Source organism: Acanthamoeba castellanii (assembly GCF_000313135.1).
Source record: "Acanthamoeba castellanii str. Neff unplaced genomic scaffold scf7180000084599, whole genome shotgun sequence".
Lineage (NCBI taxonomy): Eukaryota > Discosea > Longamoebia > Acanthamoebidae > Acanthamoeba > Acanthamoeba castellanii.
This window is the reverse complement of record NW_004457442.1, coordinates 1185079-1204374: the sequence shown is the minus strand read 5'-3', so window position 1 is coordinate 1204374 and position 19296 is coordinate 1185079. Positions and strand designations below refer to the sequence as shown.

Here is a 19296-nt window from a genome sequence, read left to right as displayed (position 1 = left end):
GAAACCCAGGAAGAAAAGAACCGTCAAATCATTTGTTTTGTTTTTTGTTTCACTGTACGGATCAACAAAGTACAAGCGGCATCGAGCGTGCAAGAATGGAAGACACGAAGAAGCAAGCGCTCTTGGAGGGTATCGAGGCGATCAAGCAGGATATTAAGCATTCGACTTCCGAATTGCAGACCAAGAAGCAGGCCAAGGCTGCTCAGGCCGAGCTCGAACCTCTGCTCAACAAGCTGAAGGATTTGAAGGCCAAGCTTGTCGCCTCGGTGCCTACCCTTGTTGTGGCCCTACAAAAAGATGCCACTGCAAAATTTAACCCATAGTGCGTTAATTCATGCAGGAGAAGGAATTCAAAGATGCCTACCCCGATGCCGCTGGCCAGGGTCTCTCGAAGAAGTACGCACCCACTGATTCGTTTGTGAATTCCTCGAAAATCTAACGAATGTGATTGCTACGTGTTCGGTCCCCAGGGAGGCCAAGAAGGCTGCTTCCAAGGCCGCCAAGAAGAAGGGCACCGAAGGCGCTGCTGAGGTACTGTCCTCTTTTCCCTCGTTAATTTTACGCTCTTTGTCTTACGCGGTGCGACGTGTGCGCTCGGTGCAGCCCGTGAAGGAGCAGCAGTCCTTCGACAACTTTGGCGTGCGTCCGCTCATCCGATCCGAGGAGCGAACCCACAAGGTCTACACCAACGTGGGCAACCTCTCCGCCGCAAAGGACGGCGAGACCGTGTTCGTTAGGGCACGTCTCTACACTGTGCGCGGCACTGGTGCGTTCACCTCCTCTACCACCACTACTACTTGCAGCTCTCTTCCCACTGTCCGTGTTGGGCTAACTCACCTGAGTGTGTAGGCAACAAGCTGGCCTTCGTCGTGCTGAGGCAGAGGACCGCCACGGTCCAAGCCGTGCTTGAGAAGAACGAAACGGTGTCGGTCGAGATGATCAAGTTCACCAAGGGCATCCACCGCGAATCCCTGGTCGACGTTGAGGGTGTGGTCACCAAGGCCGGTACCGAGATCGCATCGTGCACCCAGAAGGACGTGGAGCTCCGTGTCACGAGCCTCTTCGTTGTCAGCCAGACTCTCCTTCAGGAGCTGCCCCTTCTCCTCGAGGATGCCTCCCGCCCGGCTCCCATCTTGAAGGCCCAGGTACCCCCGTCATCTCTAATTTTCGACTACTCCCCAGGACGAGAAGATCGCTCACCCATGCTTGTTGCCGCACAGAAAGCCCAAATCCGGAAGATCCAGGCCGAGGCCAGCGCCGTCGAGGCCGAGCTTGAGCAGGCCAAGAGTACGAAACTCAACGTTCTCCGTTCACCCCAAGGACAAGAGCTAGAGTTCCTTATTTGCTTTTCTCTTACAGAGGAGGGCAAGGACGTGACCGAACTTCAGGCCAAGCTCGAGGATCTTTCTCGGCAGAAGAGCGAGGCTCAGAAGTTCGTGAAGGTGGGTCAGAAGACCAGGCTCGACAACCGTATTCTCGACCTCAGGGTACACCCCCTCCCCATCGCCCCTGCCAATGGCGAATCATTCACTTATCGACTCTACCTTGTTCCGGCAATCATGCAGACTTCGGCCAACAACGCCATCTTCAGGATCCAGTCTGGCGTGTGCCAGCTGTTCAGGGAGTTCCTGCTCGGCCAGAGCTTCACTGAGATCCACACTCCCAAGATGATCTCCGCCGCTTCGGAGGGCGGTGCCGGCGTCTTCAAGCTTGGCTACTTTGACGGTACATTGTGAACCACCCCACCTCGACGATCTTATGTGGCACATCCCTGACGGCCGCTGTGTGCACAGGCTTTGCCTACCTTGCCCAGTCGCCTCAGCTCTACAAGCAGATGGCCATCTGCGCCGACTTTGAGCGAGTGTTCGAGATCGGCCCCGTGTTCCGTGCTGAGAACTCCAACACCCACCGCCACCTTACGGAGTTCGTCGGTCTCGATCTCGAAATGGCCTTCCACGAGCACTACCACGAGGTGCTTGATGTGCTCGACGCCCTCTTCACGTTCCTCTTTGACGGCCTCAAGAACCGGTACGCCGTCGAACTCGAGGCCGTCAGGGCTCAGTACCCCTTCGAGGACCTCAAGTACACCTCGCCCTCGCCGCGCATCGAATTCAAGGAGGCCATCGCCCTTCTGCGAGAGGACGGTGTCGAAATCGGCGACTACGACGATTTGAGCACGCCCCAGGAGAAGCACCTGGGCAAGCTCGTGAAGAAGAAGTACGGCGTGGACTTCTACATTCTGGACAAGTTCCCCTCGGCCATTCGTCCCTTCTACACCATGCCCGACCCCAAGAACCCCGTACGCCACCAGCCAGTTCTTCATCTTACCCCCCCCCCCAGTCCAATCATCTTGTGAGACCTCTCTGACGTTGTGTGGTGGCGGTTATGCAGAACTACTCGAACTCGTACGATTTGTTCATCCGCACGGAAGAGATCTGCTCGGGCGCCCAGCGTATCCACGATGCGGCGTTGCTCGAGGAGAAGGCCAAGGAGAAGGGCGTTAGCATTCCCACCATCCAGGCCTACATCGACGCGTTCAAGTATGGCGCGCCACCTCACGCCGGTGGTGGCGTGGGCCTGGAGCGCGTGGTGATGCTCTACCTGGGCCTCAGCAACATCCGCAAGTCCTCCCTCTTCCCTCGCGACCCCACCAGGCTCACCCCCTAAACAGCAGCGGGCATCCAAGAGGGGCTCTTCCCCGCTCCGCGTTTAGCTTCAACTACACCAACAAAGCTCGCTGTCACGCAGCGCTTCACACAAATACACGCGTTCAAAATCCGCCGAACCAAAACTTCCGGTTGGGCTAAGTATCTCATCTTTCTTTACTTCTCCGGTTGTTTGATTGCAAAAGATGGAGAAGGACGAGGTGAAGGTGGCGGGACCGGAGGATGGCAACGGCGTGGCTGCGCAGCTGTCGCGCGCCCTATTTTCGCGGGGCAAGTACGACAACCCGTGGTCGACGTGGCAGGCTCGCACCCCCTACGAGGCCCTCAAGTGGACCCTCTCGCGCAAGACCCCGCCTCTCCCCTCCAAAGAAGAGCTCGACCGCGTGCGCCGCCAGCCTTTAATAATTATATTATATTATTTTATTAAAAAAATAGACGGTAGATTAATATTATTTTAAATATTGTGTTTCATTTTATGGTACAACAGGAGCTGCCGGTAGAGAAGCCCGACTGGGAGGCCATCAACAACCCGCAGACCTCTTGCCCCCTGCGAGGCAGCGATCAGGCCGACGGCAGCGACTGCGATGAAGCTGAAGCCGAGGACGCGACAAGCTCCGCCAGGTACTTGCTCGCGACCGCACTTGCGCACACGTGACACACACGCACTCACCGTTGGTGGCCTGATGTTGCCTGCGTCTGCAGCGGTCGTTCGGCGTCGTGCATTCAGACAACGTGGGTCGGGCACTCCACCTTCCTCGTGCAGATGGAGGGCGTCAACTTCCTCACCGGTACCACGCAACCATGACTTTTGCCGTCTTTCTCTTTGCTCTCTATTATTGTGACGATGATGGCGAGGCTGACTGGCCTCCACCCGCTCTCCTGCTACGTACGTGTTGACACAGATCCTGGTACGCTTCTGCGGTGAGCGAGAAGCTCCTCCTTAAAGACGAGAGAGAGAGACGAGAGAGAGACGAGAGAGAGAGAGAGAGAGAGCGCGAGAATTGGGCTAATAGGGCGAGTGTTGCTGTGTGTCGCGTGGGATGATGGTGCAGTGTGGGCTGATCGGTGTTCGCCTCTCAATTCGGTCCACCTCGGCCCCAAGCGCTTCCGGCCCGTGCCCTTCGGTCTCGATGAGCTGCCCCAGATTGACTTCGTGATCGTCAGGTACTCCTACCCCCCTCTGGCGCCCCTTCTAATCATGCCCAATACCAACAACACGCATAATGTTAAAGAATATTATTTAATAATAATAATAATAATATACTGAAGATAATTTTGTGTGCGCAGCCACAACCACTATGACCACCTGGACATCGGCGTTGTTGAACATTTGGGCAACAAGGCGAAATGGTATGTTTTTTAGCTCTGTTTAGTTGCTTGCAATGCGTGTGCGGTGCTGCGTGTGCGTGCGCTTGTGAGCTCTTGTGTGCACAGTGGGTTGATGTGTGGCGGTCTATCGTCAGGTACGTGCCGATTGGGCTGCGGAAGTGGTTCCAGAGCTGCGGCGTGGAGAACGTCGAGGAGCTCAACTGGTGGGAGAGCGCCGAGTTCGTCAAAACCGTCCCCAGCGACGATGGTGCGTGCATCACCTCCCCCTCCCCAGCCCATGCGCATTAATCGGATTCCGTTGGCTGACCGCCCATCGCAGGCGGAGAGCGGGAGGTGCGGATTCAGGTGGTGGCCACGCCGTGCCAGCATTGGTCGATTCGCAGCGGCTTCGATCGGTGCAAGAGCCTGTGGACCAGCTGGGCGGTGGCCGGCGCGTCGAATCGCGTGTGGTTCGCCGGCGACACGGGCTACTGCCCGGCCTTCAAGGAGATCGGCGACACCCTCGGCCCCTTCAATCTCGGGTACGCGCACACAACGCCCTTCGAAGAGTCCCGTGTCGTCTGACCCGTGTGTCGTGTGTGTCGTGTCGTGGCCCAGGCTCATCCCCATTGGTGCCTATTGTCCGCGCGACTTCATGCAGCCACAGCACATCGACCCAGCGGTACTTTTGTCATCACCGTTACCAGCTGAAGAGATGCGGTGAGAGCGTGCACTCAACGGGATGAGCGTTTTGGCGCTGCGCTGCCGAGGGAACAGGAGGCGGTGCAGATCCACGAGGACATCAGGGCGCACACGTCGATCGGGATGCACTGGGGCACGTTCGTGCTCACGGACGAGCACGTGTTCGAACCGCGCTCGCGAATCGCCGAGCTCGTGAATGCCAAGAACATGCGCGGCGACGAGTTCATCACCGTGCGCCACGGCGAGACCAAGGTAAGGCCTGGCTTCTTCTCCCAGCGAGTGGTGTGCACAACACGTGCTGTTGGTGTTGTTGATGATGACGATGATGGATGTTCAACAGGTGCTGCCCACAAGCCCGTTTGCCGAGTGGAAGGCGATCACCCCAGAGCTGCTCCAGGACGAGAGAGACAACAAGGAAGAGGAGACCAAGTGATTTGTGATCATTTTGACGAAAATAATACACTTATTTTAACAGACCGCCTGCAGCACTGCTGCGGTCTTCTTCTTCTTCACGACCTGAGAGAAGCCGTCGTTGCCGTCGTTGCTGGAGATGGTGCATGAGGATCGGGATATGGGTGAGGAGGGACTTCACCACGGGTTCGCGTCGCTTGGCCATCAAACCCGCTAGTCCTTCGGGCCTTCCCATCCGGTCCAGCACCTGCACGTGCAGGTATAACACCATCACGGTCATCATCCTCACCATCGTCATTGTCATACCCGTTTCGGCTGCCAGCTCAATTAGCGTGGGTGGCGCCACAAACCTGCTGTAGGGCGCTGTGGCACTGATCGAGGTCGAGTTCGGACTCGGGGACGGCCAGTACCGCCACGGCAGCGTCCACTGCGCGGCCCACCAGCAGTGCGAGCATCTTGTCCTGTAGGTGACGCACAGCGTTCCACCATTGAGTGCGAGCATGCGTGAATGTGCGAGCGCAGGGGGTGTGTGGTTCTTGTACCCTATCGGAGGCGACCGAGAGATCGAAGGTGGCGCGGGTGGTCACCAGGAAAGACGGCTCAGACCGGGCCGGGAGCGGCTCCCGCTGGCTGGCCGGCGACTGTGCGTGCACCAGGCCCTCCACTCGCTTCACCTCCTCATTGAACGCTCGCTGCATCCCCCGCCCCCCAAGAGAGGCCAGGTCAGAACCACGAGGAAGTGCGTGGGTGTGCGGTGGTGCGTGTGCATGGTGGTACCTTGACGAAGGTCAGCTCGGGTGGCGCTCGCTGGAGGCGGGAGGCGGCCTCGGCCGAGTTGAGGTCCAGGATGACGTGCAGGAGAGCACAGCGGAGGAAGCCCGCAAGGAATGCGGACACAGCCCGACCACCCGCTGCCACCGCGTCCAGGGAAACAACGGAGGAAGAGGATGCGGATGACGTCGACGTCGACTGTACAGGAGGTGGCCGTGGGGCCGTGTTCACCTTCCTGGCAATCAGCTGAACCACATCATAGCAGGACAATCTGACACTGTGTGTGTATGTGTGTTTATGTGGTGTGTGTGTGTCGCATGCATAGCAGGGACTCATGAGATCGACGCGATGCGCGAGGGGGGAGGGACGGACCTGGCAGCTGGTCCGTCGAGGAAAGGATAGGTAGGGTCGAAGCTCGGCGCATCCAAACAACGAAGAAGCGGCACCGCCAAAATCAACGCATCTTCCACGAACGCCTGCGTGTGGCGTGTGGCGTGTGCGTGTAGGGTGATGTGCGTACGTATGTGAGTTAGACAACCAAGAAGGGGACTGTTAGTGGGCGGGGAGGGGTGCGCACGTCGTGCGTGAGTGCCGCGTGGCGAAAGATGGCCTCGACGAGCGCGATCGCGGCCTTGCGGTAGCCCGACACGAAGCCCGTGAGCGACGAACTCTTGGAGATGTCCACCGCCACCCGATCCGTCTGCAGCCTGCAACGCCGCGTTGTCGACGCACCACCACACAGTGGTCAAAGGTGGTCTCTTAGCATTTCGTGTCGACACATGCATGCGAAAAGGAGCTCCGGGGGAGAAGGGGGACGGGCGGCATACGCAGGCGAGATGAAGGTGGTCTCGATGTGGCGGCGCAGCGTTGGCGAGTCCCTGACGAGCACTTCCACGATCCTGCTCCGGAGGCTGTCCTCGAACCTCGTCTTATCGTGCTGCGGCTGCCATGTGTGCGGTGTGTGCGGTGTGTGCGGTGTGTGTTGGCAAGTAACACATTGGGAGGGGGTGGTGTGAAAGCAGGTTCGGGGTACGGTGGGGTCCAAGGCCTGGGCGAATCCAGTGCGCATGGACTCGTCGAGGACGTCGAAGAGCAGACGCCGCAGGTCCTCATCGCACGTGGGGCTTGCATCAAACGACGTCTTAAGGAACTGGAGCACGTTCGTTACCATCTCGTACCTGACGACACGCGCACCGATGCATTAATCTCCAGCACGCGACAACACGACGCACACGACGCTCACGACGTGACACACGACGCGACACACACGACACGATGGCGTACTTGCATAGACGCAGGATGTCGCGGGTGCTGTTGCGGAGGTTGGGCATGGGCAGGCCCTCGCGCGTCTGGAAGTACTTGTCGCACACGGTCAACACCAGCTGGCCCTGCTGCCGTTGCTGTCCGCCGCTGCCGGAGCCTCGTTGCTGGAGGAGCTGGAGCTGGTGCTCGGATTGGTAGGTGAGCGCGCCGCCGTAGCGCAGCAGGCCACCGACCATCTTGAAGACCTGCCGGGCGCGCAGGGAGTAGTGGGCGTGCTTGTTGGGTACGCCCTCGGTCCGGCCCAGGTCCTCGTTCATGGCCGCGATGAACCGGTCGACGTGGCCCAGGAAGCCGCCCACGATCGTGTCCTCAAAGTCGCGTCGCAGCTGCTGGCGCTTGTGCGGCACGCCGGCGATCTCCTCGTCCTCATTCCACTCCGTCCACAGCTCGCCCACTTTCTTGAGCACCCCTGTGTAGTGCGTGTGTCGTGTGTCGTGTGAGCGGATAGGGACGCGAGTGGATCTCAGAAGGGAGAACGTACGTGTGACGAGGGTGTGGCGGTCGCCGAAGCATTGGTCCTTGCTCACCCGGTACTCTTCCTTGAAGCCCAAATCCTGCGGGAGGGGGACCACGCGAGGGTCTGTCAGCGCTGGTGTTGGTGCAAGCGGCGCGAGGCCTCTACTTCGCGAAGTAGAGGCTCTTGTGGGCTTCAGATCTAGTACGAACCTGGAAGAAGGGCAGCTGGTGGGAGCAGCGCACGAGAGCGGCGGTGAGCGTGTGCTGTTTGGTCCACTCGTTGGCCATCATTCCGCCCAGCCATATTCGCACCATCTGCGCACCGTGTTGCTGTTGTGTGTGGCACACCACGCGCGCACAAGCGACGCTCATGATCAATAATAATAATAAAGATCAATAATAATAATAATAACAGGAGGCACCTGGAACAGAGGCGCCACGTAGGGCTGAAGATAGTAGGGCGGGAGCGAGGGCAGGTCGTCGAACACCTGGGCCAGGAACTGGATGCCGAGGCGTCTCCGCTCCGGCATGCCGATGGTCGGGTAGTTATCGCCCTGCCTCGGCTGAGCAGCGGCTCCATTCAGCGGCTCCGCAGCGTTGAGGCCGAACAGCTCGAGCGCGCGTTCCCACGTCTGTTTCCACACGCACACACGCACACACACACACACACGCCACACACACATCACACACATACAACACACACACACACACACATCACACACAACACACACGACACATAGCGAGACCACCAGTGGGTAAGCCCATTGGAGTGGGCGATGGACGTCGAGATGAATTCTGAGGGGGTCGTACCAACAATTTGTGGCCGATCGACAGCGGCGACAGCTTGGCGAACAAGTTCACCTGTGTGCGTGCGTGCGTGCGTGCGTACAACCACCACACGCATACGCGTCAGTGTTTCCTACAATGAAATATGGTGGATGGACGCTGGCGGGAGGCCTGGTACCAGGGAGGTGCGAATCGTGGGCGTGTTGCGATCGTAGAGGATCGCGCGCCTAACCTTCTCCACCACCTGGTTCAGGCAGCGGGCTAGCAGCTCCATGTTGGCCTTCTCCTGGGCGAGCTGTCGCTCCCGGGCCTGCCGGGCGTGTCGCTCCTCATCCTCGCGCCTCCGCGCTTCGTCGAGCCGCCGTCGGGCCTCGGCCTCCTGCTCCTTGGCCGCCTCGGCCTGGCGCATCATCGCGTCCACGTCGATCGCCGCCATCACCTCGTCCCAGTCGTCAGTTGCGGCTTCGACACCCGGCGGTGCTGCTGCGTCCGCGGCGGTCACTGCCTCCAGAGCCAAGGGCGGGGGTGGCGGGGGTTGCGATGCGACTCGAGATGCGAACGAGGGCGCGTAGTAGGGCGATGAAGAAGACGGTGATAAAGATGGCGGCCGTTGTAAGGGGGGCGAGGAGAAGGTGCTGCTGCCTGCTCGCCCAAAAGTGGATGAGGGCGAGCCGCCCGAGACGGGTGCGCGCATGGTCCGGTAGTAGGACTGGAGGGTGAAAGAGCACTCGAAGGACGACGATGACGACGACGAGCCCGACGCAGATGAGCTTCCGCTGCTGCGCTGCGCCGACCACTTGGGGAGCGTCTGGTCGACGAGGTTGATCGCCGCCATGGCCAGCCAGTGCGGCAGGTGCTTTATCTCGAAGAACATCGAACACTGCGGTACGCACGAGGGTCAACAGCCGCGCTGTGCTTCGCGTGTCGTCACAGAGGAATATGAGGGTGATACGGACCAGCCACGAGTCCCACTTATCGGGAATGAGCCTGTACTCGAAGCAGTCGAAGTTGCCGCGGGCGTTGGTGAACACGCGCGTCAGCTGCCGCAGGGCCAGCTTCCAGTGGGGCTCCATCTCCTCGCAGGCGCGCTGCGCGTTCACCCGGGTCTCCTCCCGTCGCTTCTGCTCGTCGGGCGTCGGGCGCCATGCGCGTCTGCCCTGTTGAGGCGACGCGGGTTCGACCTGCTTGAGGGCGGTGATGTACTCGGTCCACATGAGCTTCATACACTCGTGCAGATCCGTCGCCACGCCCTGGTGTGTCACATGTGCGAACAACATTGATCAATGAGCCGTACGTACACGCTCTTCAATCGGCAAGTGAGCGCACCGAGAAATCGAGACCAAAGGCCTGGCCGAAGAGGGCCAGCTGAAGCAGAGCCTCGGCCTTCAGGAAGTGGCTGTGGCCCACCAGCTCTGATTATCGCCATATAAAAATAATCAGTAAAGATTGACCGGTTGTGGTTGTAGGTACGTACCGTTGATCTTGTCCTTGAGCAAGGTGACGTAGCTGCGCTTGTCCTTGTCTATGTTAAGCAGCAGGTCGAGACAGAGGAGATCGGTGGCGGGCAGCAGCTTCCTGATCCACGCGCTCTGATAGATGACCGAGGTGAACTTCTTCATCGCTGCCTGTGGCAAGCCGAGCGCCGTCGGGCGCACGAACGGGTAGCACGAGAACGAAGTTGTCGACTCGAGGCCCTCAGCCGGCACGGCCGTCAACGTTGTCGTCGTCAATAGTGGAGCGGCCGCCGCTGATCTGCCGACCGGCAGCAGAGGGCAGTCCTGGCGCACTCCGGGCGCAGCGAAGACCGAGCGCTGTTGCGGCGATATGGCGGACGTCGTAGCCGAAGCGGCCAGCGGCGAGGCGAACGGCTGCTGCGCTCGCAACGGCGACTGGCTGCCGCCCTGCGGTTGTGACGACGTCGACGGTGCGGGGAGCGGCGGGAGGAGCGGCGACGGAGGCAGCGCGGCGGGGAGCCCGGTCTTGTAGATGTGGACCAGGAGGATGCGCAGGAAGAGGTCGTAGTCCTTGTCTCTGTTCCAGGCCGACGGCGGATTGAGGGTCAGTGTAGCCGGCAGGGTCGTCGGTCCGAAGTTGGTCACGAAATCCGGCCACGTCGCCGTCAGCTTGGACGCCGGTGACGATGAAGAGGCAGTGGCGGTGGCGGTCTTGTAGGACTCGCGCACGATGGCCCAGAGCTGGGGGATGATCTCAGTCGACGGAGGCCAGACCTGGCTGAGCTCCAGAATGCGCACCAGGACAGCGTGGCGGCACTGGATGTGCTCGAGCCCGCCCGGAGAAGCGGAATATCTGGTGTAGGTGCAGGTGGTGTGTCAGTCAGTATGATGTTCCAGTGCCATGAGCGATTGACGGCACAACGTGCACAAACACAACGTACATGTTGGTGGGCGCCTTCTTGAGCAGGTCGAGGACGAGCTGCCAGTTGGCGTGTTGGGCCACGTGCTGAACGCCCAGTAGCGTGCCTGTCGTAGCGTCGAACTGGAGCAGGGGTATCAGGTGGAACAGGAGGTCCCACTTGAACTCCCACACGTGCGGCGCTGCGGACAGCCATCACAAGAGGACGTAAGAGAAAGCGACACGTGTGGCAGTGCCAGTGGCAGTAGCGGTACCCGAATCGTGGTTGGTGGGAGGTTTGGCCGAGAGCGTGGGGAGCGCTTTGAGCTCCATGAGGGCCGCGTTGAAGGTCTTCCAGAAGGGTTGAGCTGCTCTGCCTCCAATGACGTTGTTGCTGTGGTAACAAGAAGGAAAAAAGGTGCAATGATGATCACCTGTTGCGCGCAAATAAAAAACAGCACACACCACGCCTAATCATACCTTGGCCGAAGTGCATGGTGAGCGTCGGTGAAGTGCATAATTTTGCGCCAAAGCAGCATGACCGGCCTGTAGTGGATGGAGTGTGGTAAGAAGAGTGAGAGGGCTGCGGTAACGAATCGCCGAATTGGGTGCACGCATGTCTGACCTTTGCGTGGCATTGGTGAGAACAGGTGGCAGCTTGATAAAGTTGGGGAAGTCCTGGAAGAGGGCGAAGAGCTGTGCCAGCAGCATGTTCACGTGCGCAATGAACCTGTAGTCGCAGCACAGTGTACCAGTTTGATGCATCAGACAACACAGTCCAAAGAGAGGGTGAGGAGGCACGCACATTTGGCTGGCGTCGGATGAGTCCCTGGGTTCTTCCAGTGCTGTCTCGGCCGCTGCCACGAGCACGGCCTCCTCGGGCGGCGCCGACAGATCGTCGACATGATCATCGAGCAGCGAGAAGGAATGGTGGGTGGTCTCCGGCTCTGGCGCCTGGGCGAGCATGAAGAGCCACTCGAGGATGTGCGCATGGATCAACACCGCCAGCCGGAAGGTGTGGATCAGCCCGCGGGTGTAGCTATATGCGTTCGGGTCGAGCGCGCCGAGGCTCTGCACCAATTCGGATACCTCGCCGCGAAGGACGGCTGCAAAGTGCTGCGCCTTCACGCCCTTGTGCCTCTTGATGCAGTCCCGCACGAAGCACAGGCACAAATCGATGTCATCGTAGTCCTGTAGCATCTGCGCGCTTGGCTCACTGCGCAATTTCCAAACCCGATCAGTCACACAAACGTTGCTGCGTTTTTCGAGAATGCGCGCAGCAGCGTTCCTTCACGTACGCGTTTCGGGTCTTCCTCTCCTCGGACATGAAACGAAAGAAGTACTTTCGGAGGCTGGCACACAGCGTCGGGAGCAGATCGTCCTAGTAAGGGGGTGGATTGAGCAGAGATGTCAGCCCAGGGTTGACCCCGTGATGAATCACAAGGATGACAACATGTGCTGTTCTTCACCTGGTCCTTGTTGACGGTGATCCCGAGGAGGGTGAGTGTTGCAGTGCCCTCCGGCCAGGTCCAGTCAGCACGCCCCAGTGGCTCCAAGCGCTGCGTCGTTGCTCCGGCCAGCAACAGACTGGCGCTGCACTCATCATGCATCAGGTCTGATGAAGGCAAGCAGTGACCGTGCTGTGTGGCCTGCGCGCGCCCAACTACGTACTGAAGGGAAACTGAACGCGGGAACCGAGGAGCGGAAGGCGTGAAGAAGACGGGGCGACCACTCTGCTGCGCCGTTCGTAGATCCTGCAACAGTCGATTCGTATCCGCATCGAATCCTTCGAGCTCGCCTGACTCACCGTGTGCTGGTGCGGGTTCGGCCGCGGCCGGTTGAACCTAGTGAAGGCGTTTAGTAACACAAGCTTGTGGCACCCACCCTTCCCAGTGGTTGTACCCTGAACGGGCGCTCGGGCGGTGGGCGCAGACTCGTCGCTGGGATGTACTTCGTGGTGCCCTCCGTTAGGTCCAGTATGTACTCAGGACCCGACTACCACACACGATACACAAGACGCACACACGGCACACCAAAATATCAAGACGGGTAATCACGAGAAGAGAAACGAACAGGCCGGCCCCGTACCTGGTGGGTGTCGTTGGGACGAGGTGTCGACGAAAGGGTTTGCGAAGCGGCAGCATTGCCGCCGCTGAGCCGCCTGCGTGTGACTTCTTTGCGCTGCGCGCGCTTTTGGTCGGCCACCTTCCGTCGTTGGGACGAGCGTGATGCCGTGTTTTGCAGTCTCACTCGCACCGTGCGACTCTGCGTGGCCAAAAGAGAGGTCAAAAGGAAGACTCAGAGGGGGTTGTGCCAGAGGCCGTACAGATTGCGGCGCTGGCCAACCGAAGAGGCCGTGGTCAAATAACTCTTCATTCACGTCATCGTCCTCCTCTGACCGTAACATTCCTTCACGGCTGCGGTCGCGGCCTTGCCACAGGATACCGACAACACGTCAGGTTCGTCGTGGGGCGCAGGTTGTCAAGCCGCAATCAGAGTTAGAGAGCGATACCTAAGACGGCGACGTGATTCAATATGGACGAGGGAGGCGGTCGGTTGACCTGTTCAGCGCGCGAGGGCCGGATCACTCCATTCCACTCTCCGGCTGAGGCTTCACCGTGAAGTTCGAGCTCTGCAATGTTTACCTCTTATCCGTTAAGAATGTGTGGAAGGCACATTGTGTATGTCACATGTAGCCACGTACGTGAGTTGGTCCCATCAGCATCGTCGTGGGGAATTCGCCGTCGCTGCTTGTGTCGTCTACGCCTCCGATCTCCCCGTCGGATGAGCACGGCATTCCAGCGCTGGTGGAGTGGAGTGTCAAGTTTCAATATTGCATTCATGTGCTGTGTGCCATGAGTAGATTGGTGGTTGGGCCTGGACGTTACCTTGGAATAAGCCGAGTTTTGATATTTGGCGTAGAGTGTGGGGTGGTAGTGGCACACCAGCGCGTCGACCTTCTCCTCGAGCCGTTGCAGCTCTGGCGTGTTCCACACTTCGCGGAGGGCGTTGAGACCCTGGTCGATGTCCCGGCCGCCAATGATAGTGTAGGTTTGCTTGACCTTGCCTGTGATCGGATCCCTGACGAGGAAAAACCGAGCCAAGGTTAGCTGATCACCGGCTGTGCCGAAGAGAGGTGCTGTGTGATGTACTTTTCGTAGGAGGGATCGTCCAACTCTCCCTCCTCCAGAAGCCGCCTGTAGTGGGAGCTGCACTGGTAGCCCACACTGCCCGGGGGGGAACACGAACGACGTGTGAGCCCTGGGGTGGACCAGCGGAAATCAAGGTATGTACCGATTCTCAAGGCCGGCAGCGAGAGCAAACACGCCCCAGTTGGCGCCCACGCGCCAATCGTTACTGCCAAACTCCTCGTAGCGACGTAAGAACGCCTGCTTCTCCTCTATCGTGAACGCTCCTTGTCGTTGCACTAGCCCAGGGTCTACACACGTGTTATATGATAGACGTCGTCATATAAGTGTCCTGATGCCAACCTACGCAGATCTGGTGGATGAGACGGTACCCGTGAGGCGGTAGTAGTATCCGTTTGGATTCTGGTACCGCTGCACCCACGCTCGAACTTTGTCCGCGGACCTGTGTCGATGGAGTTTTAGTATGGTGTGCGCGCATGTCCCATATGGACAAAGGATTGACCTACCACACTTGGATGCTGCTACGGCAAAAGAAGTCGATACCGCGAACGCCGCCGATGGTGCGGATCTTGAGCTTGACGGCTTTGCGCTTGTCGGTCGCTGCCTTCCGAGCGCTGAATTGCGCTTGGCCTCCTCCTTCTCCCCTGCTCTCCCCATCCGCGTCACCGTCGTCTTCGGCTTCGTCAAAGCTTTCCTCCTCGCCCTCTGCATCGGCTTCTCCGCCAGGCAGCATCGCCGCGTCACTTCGGACAGTGATGTAGTCGTCGGGGTCGCTCCAGTCCGAGCTCCCTTCACTGATTTCCATGTCCTCTGCACGAGGTGATGAGCGTACATGTGGCAGTTGAGAAAGCAGGTATCCTCACTACAGGCGTGAAGGTGAGTGTCGTAAAGCTTACCGCGCGTGTACACGGGCATTCCAGGAACGAACTCAGTGTCCCTCTCGCTTTCTTCGTTATCGGGGGCGAAAACGCTCCAATCGTGGAAGTCGCCCTTGGCCTTTCGCCTCTTGCTCACTGTCTGTGGTTCGAACATTCACCATCGTGGTCACATGTGGCAAGTGGGCACGGCGCAGGTGAATAGAGTGGGAGGTAGCCACATACCTTCCAGTAGTCGCCATCGAGCCCGCCGTCAATGTCCTTGACCGCGACCTTCTCTCCACTCGTTGTCGCATGCGTGGACTGCGAGCGTCCGCGATCGGTATCGCTGTCGCTGGTGTCGTCCAGGCTGTCGATCTCGGACAGCTCGGCCTCTGGCCCGGTGCTGGCCCCGACTGTCGCAGGTAGGGCAGCATTCACCTCCGTGGTGACATCGCGGCTGTCTTGGCTCTCTTTCACTCGCTCTTTGCCCTTCTCCTCCCTCCTCTGCCTCTTCTGTTCGCGAACGATCGTCGGCTCGTCCCGATCGTTCCCCTCGGCCTCGGCCTCTGCTCGCTCTTGCAGTTCGGGCTCGCCTCCTTCGGCTGTGTCGAAGGTGGGCGCGGGCCTTGGTCGCCAGTAGCCGCCGTCGAGGAGGTCCCTCAACCTGTCGCGGTGCTTCCGCCGTTTGCTCTTCCCCTTCCCTCCCCTGTCGCTGCTGGCAAGCTCCTCTGGCGTACCGTGCTCGTGCGCCGCGGCAGGCTGTTGGACCGTCGTGGCCTCTTGGCTGTGCTCTGGGGCAGCAGGTGGCGCTGAAGGGATCTCTTGCTTGACTGCAGTGCCTTCATTTTCACGTTTAATCTTGGCGTTGGTGTGATCTGCTGCCAAATCGTGTTAATTGAAGGAAAATCGAGCAGCAGAAACATGTAGGACGGTACCAGGCGGGAATGGATCGGTTGCGCTTATGGCCAGGGAAGATTGAAACGCAGAACTCGAGAGACCATCAGATCGATCGTTGTCGTCCGCATCGTCGTCGTCGCGCTTTCTCTTCTTAGCGCCCCTCCCATCGTTTATCTCTCCCTCGACCTTTACCCATGATTCTTCCATCCACACCGCAGCTCCTCTCCGCCCCGACCGCCAGAATCGCAAAAAGATCTCGCGACTTGCTCAGGTGAAAATCCAACGCATCAAAAATGGCGGGAAACCGCCCACGCGCAACAACAAGACGAGAGCTTGAGGTTCAAACAAACGTTTGATGTGGTCTCACTTGGGCGGACAAAGCTGTACATGAAAGTGTTGAAGGAGGAACTGCTCGGGGTTGGGGATGGGGAAGGGTGGGCTGGCGAAGGCGACTGGTGGGGAGGCGTAGGGCGAACCAATGGTCTGCAAAGAGGAAGCCGAGGAGGAAGATGTTGAAGAAGGCGTTTGTGAAGGGTTGAGGGTCGCTTTGCTGCTCGGTGACGAAGAGGAAGAGGCGGCGGAGCGGTGAGGTGAGTAGGAAGACGACGATGCGGAGGCGGCGGAATTGGTGTAAGGCTCAAGCCGAGGGAGGATAGACTGCTGATGGGGTTGGTGCGACTGAGGTGGCTGGTGGCCGTAGTGCTGCTGTTGCTCGTTCGTTCGCTTTCCCGTAGCTCCTGAGTAGTGCTGCGTTGTCGGCCGGGAGAGGTCAATGTCCATCAGCGAAGGCTGCTGTGCCTGTCTGCCAAAGCCAGAGTCGCCGCCTGATGATTGCTCGTGGCTTTGCTGCGGTGTTGGTGGCGCGAGTTGCTGTAGCTGCTGTAGCTGATCGAGTGGCAGCAGTCCCGCAGCAAGCTGGTGATGCAAAAGTGAATATGGCACCCCACATGAAGATTGAAGAATTGTTTGAGCTCTTTTACGTACCTGCCATTGAAGCGCGGTCTGGGGATCGAGGTTGGCAAAGAGGGAAGGGTAGGCCGTCAGCAGTGCTGCAAATTGCTGCAACGCCAGCTGTTGCTGCAGATAGGCCTGCTGCTGTGTTGGCGGCGCGAGTTGCTGTTGCTGCGGTTGCTGCGGTTGCCGCCCCGGCTCGGAACTTGCTCCACCACTTCCCACTGCCCCTCCTCGCATCACAGCCATCAAGCTCTGAATCACCCTCTCATCCATCTGAGCAAGGACTTGTTTCTCTTTGTTTTCTCCTCCGTTTTTCATTTTCTCTTTGTTCTTATTCTTGGATCGCTGGTGCGCATCATCTGCTCGTTTGGTCGATTTCAGTGAGTGGCGGCTTGTGGTCACAATTGAGTCTCCTCCAGCAATTAGTGGTGCAGACGGCGCTTCTCTGACGCCAATCATGTTGGCAGAAGACGAGGAGGAGGCTCGCAAGAGCACATCCCTGAGTCCGGATGGGTTCTACGATCTCATCGCCTGCTGCTATGAAGAGTACGCCTTGCCCATCTCCTGCAAATAAAATAAATGGTCATCAATAACTTGATTTACGTGCCTGCCGTTCGCACAGCCTGCTGGTGGTGGACATCCGGTCCGCCGAGGACTTTCGTGGGTGCCACGTGCGCGGCGCCGTGCACTTTCCCTTCAGCACCGACCAGGCAGGTTCGTGTAAACACTCACCCTCCCGTGGCTTACAAAGCAGCGCAATAGCCAACGCGTGCGTCGTCCCTCTTTCTTTGGTACGTGCAGAGTCGAAGCGGCACAAGGCCATCCGGTTCTACAAGGAAATGCGCAGGCTCGAGCGAACGGTAAGTGACGACGTAGTTCAGTTGTGCCGTTGCGTCTGTTCTTGCATGAGCAGTAGTGCTGAGTACGTGCTTTACACTGGATGGCTGGCAGTGGTTTACTCGTGTAGTCGTGGTCTCCGATCTCGACGATCCCCTGACCGAAGAGGCCGACACCATGCCCGTCTCGCCCACCTCAACCCGATCTTGCTATTCCAAGGGTACCCACCACCTCCAGCCATTCGCCTGTCATGTGGCTCACCATCGCCTTGCGGACGTCTCCAGGTCTGGAATTTGCCGATGTCATCAAGAATGCCCCGGGCATGAAGCACATCGTCGCCATCTGGGTTATCGATGGTTCGAGCTTGCTTTGGTCTTACTTCCTGGTTCTCTAGAGAAGACTCACCGTCGTCTACTATTGCTGGCCCATAGGAGGATTCGTGAGCTTCAAGAAGAAGTATCCCTATCTGTGCGTCTCGAGCATTACTGTCAAGCGTGAGGAACCTCTCTTCCGGGACGCCACCCGCAAGATCCAGGAGTACTACGCCAGCATGCCGCGCGATATGAAAGTCCCCTTCGCCTCCTCACTCGCCTCACCATCTTCATCTTCGTCCACATCACCCTCATCTTCTGCACCATCATCTACATCGTCTTCTTCTACTACTACTACTTCCTCAGCGTGTACGAACGAGGCGTGCATGGTGGAGGGTTGTACAGCTCCGGCAGCGCGTCCGGTGCGCTCGCTGGCGTCGGCGTCCAAGTACATCAAGTGCAACCCGTGCAAGTGGCCCAGCAAGCTGGTCGACGACTTCCTGTACCTGGGCGACTACGAGACTGCGTGCAACCCTCTGGCACTCAAGGCCCTGCGCATCGGGCGCGTCATCAACTGCACGCCCGATCGTATCAACCTTTGGGAGAAGCGGCCCAGGAAGAGACGACGGATCGAACATGCCACTGAAGGAGACGAAGACGACGGAGAGCGGAGTGAGGGCACCAAGAGCGATACCTCATCGACATCTCCACCATCGCCAACACCGACATCGACATCATCGCCGTCGATACCCGCATCGCCGTTGCCTTCATCGACAGCAACGCCACCCGAAGAAAACGGGGAGGAAGAGGAGGTGGCCGAGGAACCGATGGCGAGCGTCCTCTTTCCAGATGTGAAGATCGACGAATATTTGAGGTGAGCGCCCACGCTTGCTGTCTGCTTGTGTTGTGCTCGTGACTAATGGCAAATGTTCTCTGGTGCGACCAGGATCGCGGTGCTCGACAACTACTGCGACAACATCGCCAGCTATTTTGATACGTCGATCGCGTTCATTGGTACGCGCTGTGCAACAGCACCGGCTTCTGAGATTTGCTCATCACCTCTACGTTTCGGCTTGCAGAGAAAGCAAAGGAACACTCGCAAGCTGTGCTCGTGCATTGCGCCCAAGGTTCGCCCAACATAAGCGCCCGACTCCTGATCATGTTACTTTCTTCCTCTTCTTCTTCCTGACGTTCTTGTGTAGGCATCAGCCGCAGCGTGACGATAGCCATCGCCTATCTCATGAAAGTGGAGGTACACCTCGTCTCTATGAGTTGTCCTGCTGGTGGCATTACTTACGAACGCTCCACAACGTAATGTGCACGACCCCGTCCTTGTAGGGAATGTCGTTGCGAGAGGCTCACGATTTCGTGCGCGCCAAGCGACCGGTCAGCAAGCCCAACGTCGGCTTCCTCAAGCAGCTCTCTGCCTTCGAACTCCAACTACGCGGCACCACAAGCATGCAGACCTGATCCACCAATTCCAGTTGCGTTGGGAAGCCCTGTAAGGATTGTTCAA

The 19296-nt window shown here is 58.7% G+C and overlaps 6 protein-coding genes across 6 annotated transcripts; 3 read left to right on the top strand and 3 right to left on the bottom strand.

Moving 5' to 3' along the window:
• Nucleotides 1-95: 95 nt before the first annotated feature.
• ACA1_062480 (aspartate-tRNA ligase) lies at nt 96-2667 on the top strand (the record flags this gene model as incomplete). Its single annotated transcript, XM_004339470.1, has 10 exons — nt 96-266; nt 341-396; nt 471-531; nt 604-766; nt 850-1145; nt 1221-1287; nt 1360-1487; nt 1566-1725; nt 1794-2299; nt 2392-2667. 10 exons carry the CDS (start codon nt 96-98, stop codon nt 2665-2667), a joined length of 1884 nt encoding a protein of 627 aa, XP_004339518.1.
• A 184-nt stretch (nt 2668-2851) lies between these two features.
• Nucleotides 2852-5109, top strand: ACA1_062470 (Nacyl phosphatidylethanolamine phospholipase D; the record flags this gene model as incomplete). The annotated part of the gene is made up of 10 exons (XM_004339469.1): nt 2852-3049; nt 3154-3287; nt 3369-3454; nt 3719-3830; nt 3954-4016; nt 4130-4242; nt 4315-4516; nt 4593-4656; nt 4752-4928; nt 5017-5109. 10 exons carry the CDS (start codon nt 2852-2854, stop codon nt 5107-5109), a joined length of 1242 nt encoding a protein of 413 aa, XP_004339517.1.
• Nucleotides 5110-5410: 301 nt separating this feature from the next.
• ACA1_062460 (uncharacterized protein) lies at nt 5411-11975 on the bottom strand (the record flags this gene model as incomplete). The annotated part of the gene is given in 20 exon segments (XM_004339468.1): nt 5411-5548; nt 5630-5779; nt 5865-6056; nt 6436-6565; nt 6686-6801; nt 6892-7036; nt 7143-7590; nt 7663-7735; nt 7848-7967; nt 8060-8269; nt 8448-8498; nt 8602-8928; nt 9106-9303; nt 9317-9673; nt 9750-9835; nt 9898-10730; nt 10819-10978; nt 11051-11169; nt 11401-11505; nt 11581-11975. 20 exon segments carry the CDS (start codon nt 11973-11975, stop codon nt 5411-5413), a joined length of 4353 nt encoding a protein of 1450 aa, XP_004339516.1.
• A 1384-nt stretch (nt 11976-13359) lies between these two features.
• Nucleotides 13360-15626, bottom strand: ACA1_062450 (uncharacterized protein; the record flags this gene model as incomplete). The annotated part of the gene is made up of 9 exons (XM_004339467.1): nt 13360-13407; nt 13664-13856; nt 13928-14002; nt 14070-14214; nt 14296-14366; nt 14431-14734; nt 14821-14941; nt 15025-15477; nt 15519-15626. The coding sequence occupies 9 exons, from the start codon at nt 15624-15626 to the stop codon at nt 13360-13362; spliced, it is 1518 nt and encodes a 505-aa protein (XP_004339515.1).
• Nucleotides 15627-16041: 415 nt separating this feature from the next.
• Nucleotides 16042-16905, bottom strand: ACA1_062440 (uncharacterized protein; the record flags this gene model as incomplete). The annotated part of the gene is made up of 2 exons (XM_004339466.1): nt 16042-16593; nt 16663-16905. The coding sequence occupies 2 exons, from the start codon at nt 16903-16905 to the stop codon at nt 16042-16044; spliced, it is 795 nt and encodes a 264-aa protein (XP_004339514.1).
• Nucleotides 16906-17089: 184 nt separating this feature from the next.
• On the top strand, nt 17090-19250 carry ACA1_062430 (dual specificity phosphatase, putative; the record flags this gene model as incomplete). The annotated part of the gene is made up of 10 exons (XM_004339465.1): nt 17090-17178; nt 17255-17346; nt 17434-17492; nt 17584-17689; nt 17754-17825; nt 17901-18654; nt 18727-18794; nt 18860-18907; nt 18983-19032; nt 19119-19250. The coding sequence occupies 10 exons, from the start codon at nt 17090-17092 to the stop codon at nt 19248-19250; spliced, it is 1470 nt and encodes a 489-aa protein (XP_004339513.1).
• Between the last annotated feature and the right edge of the window lie 46 nt (nt 19251-19296).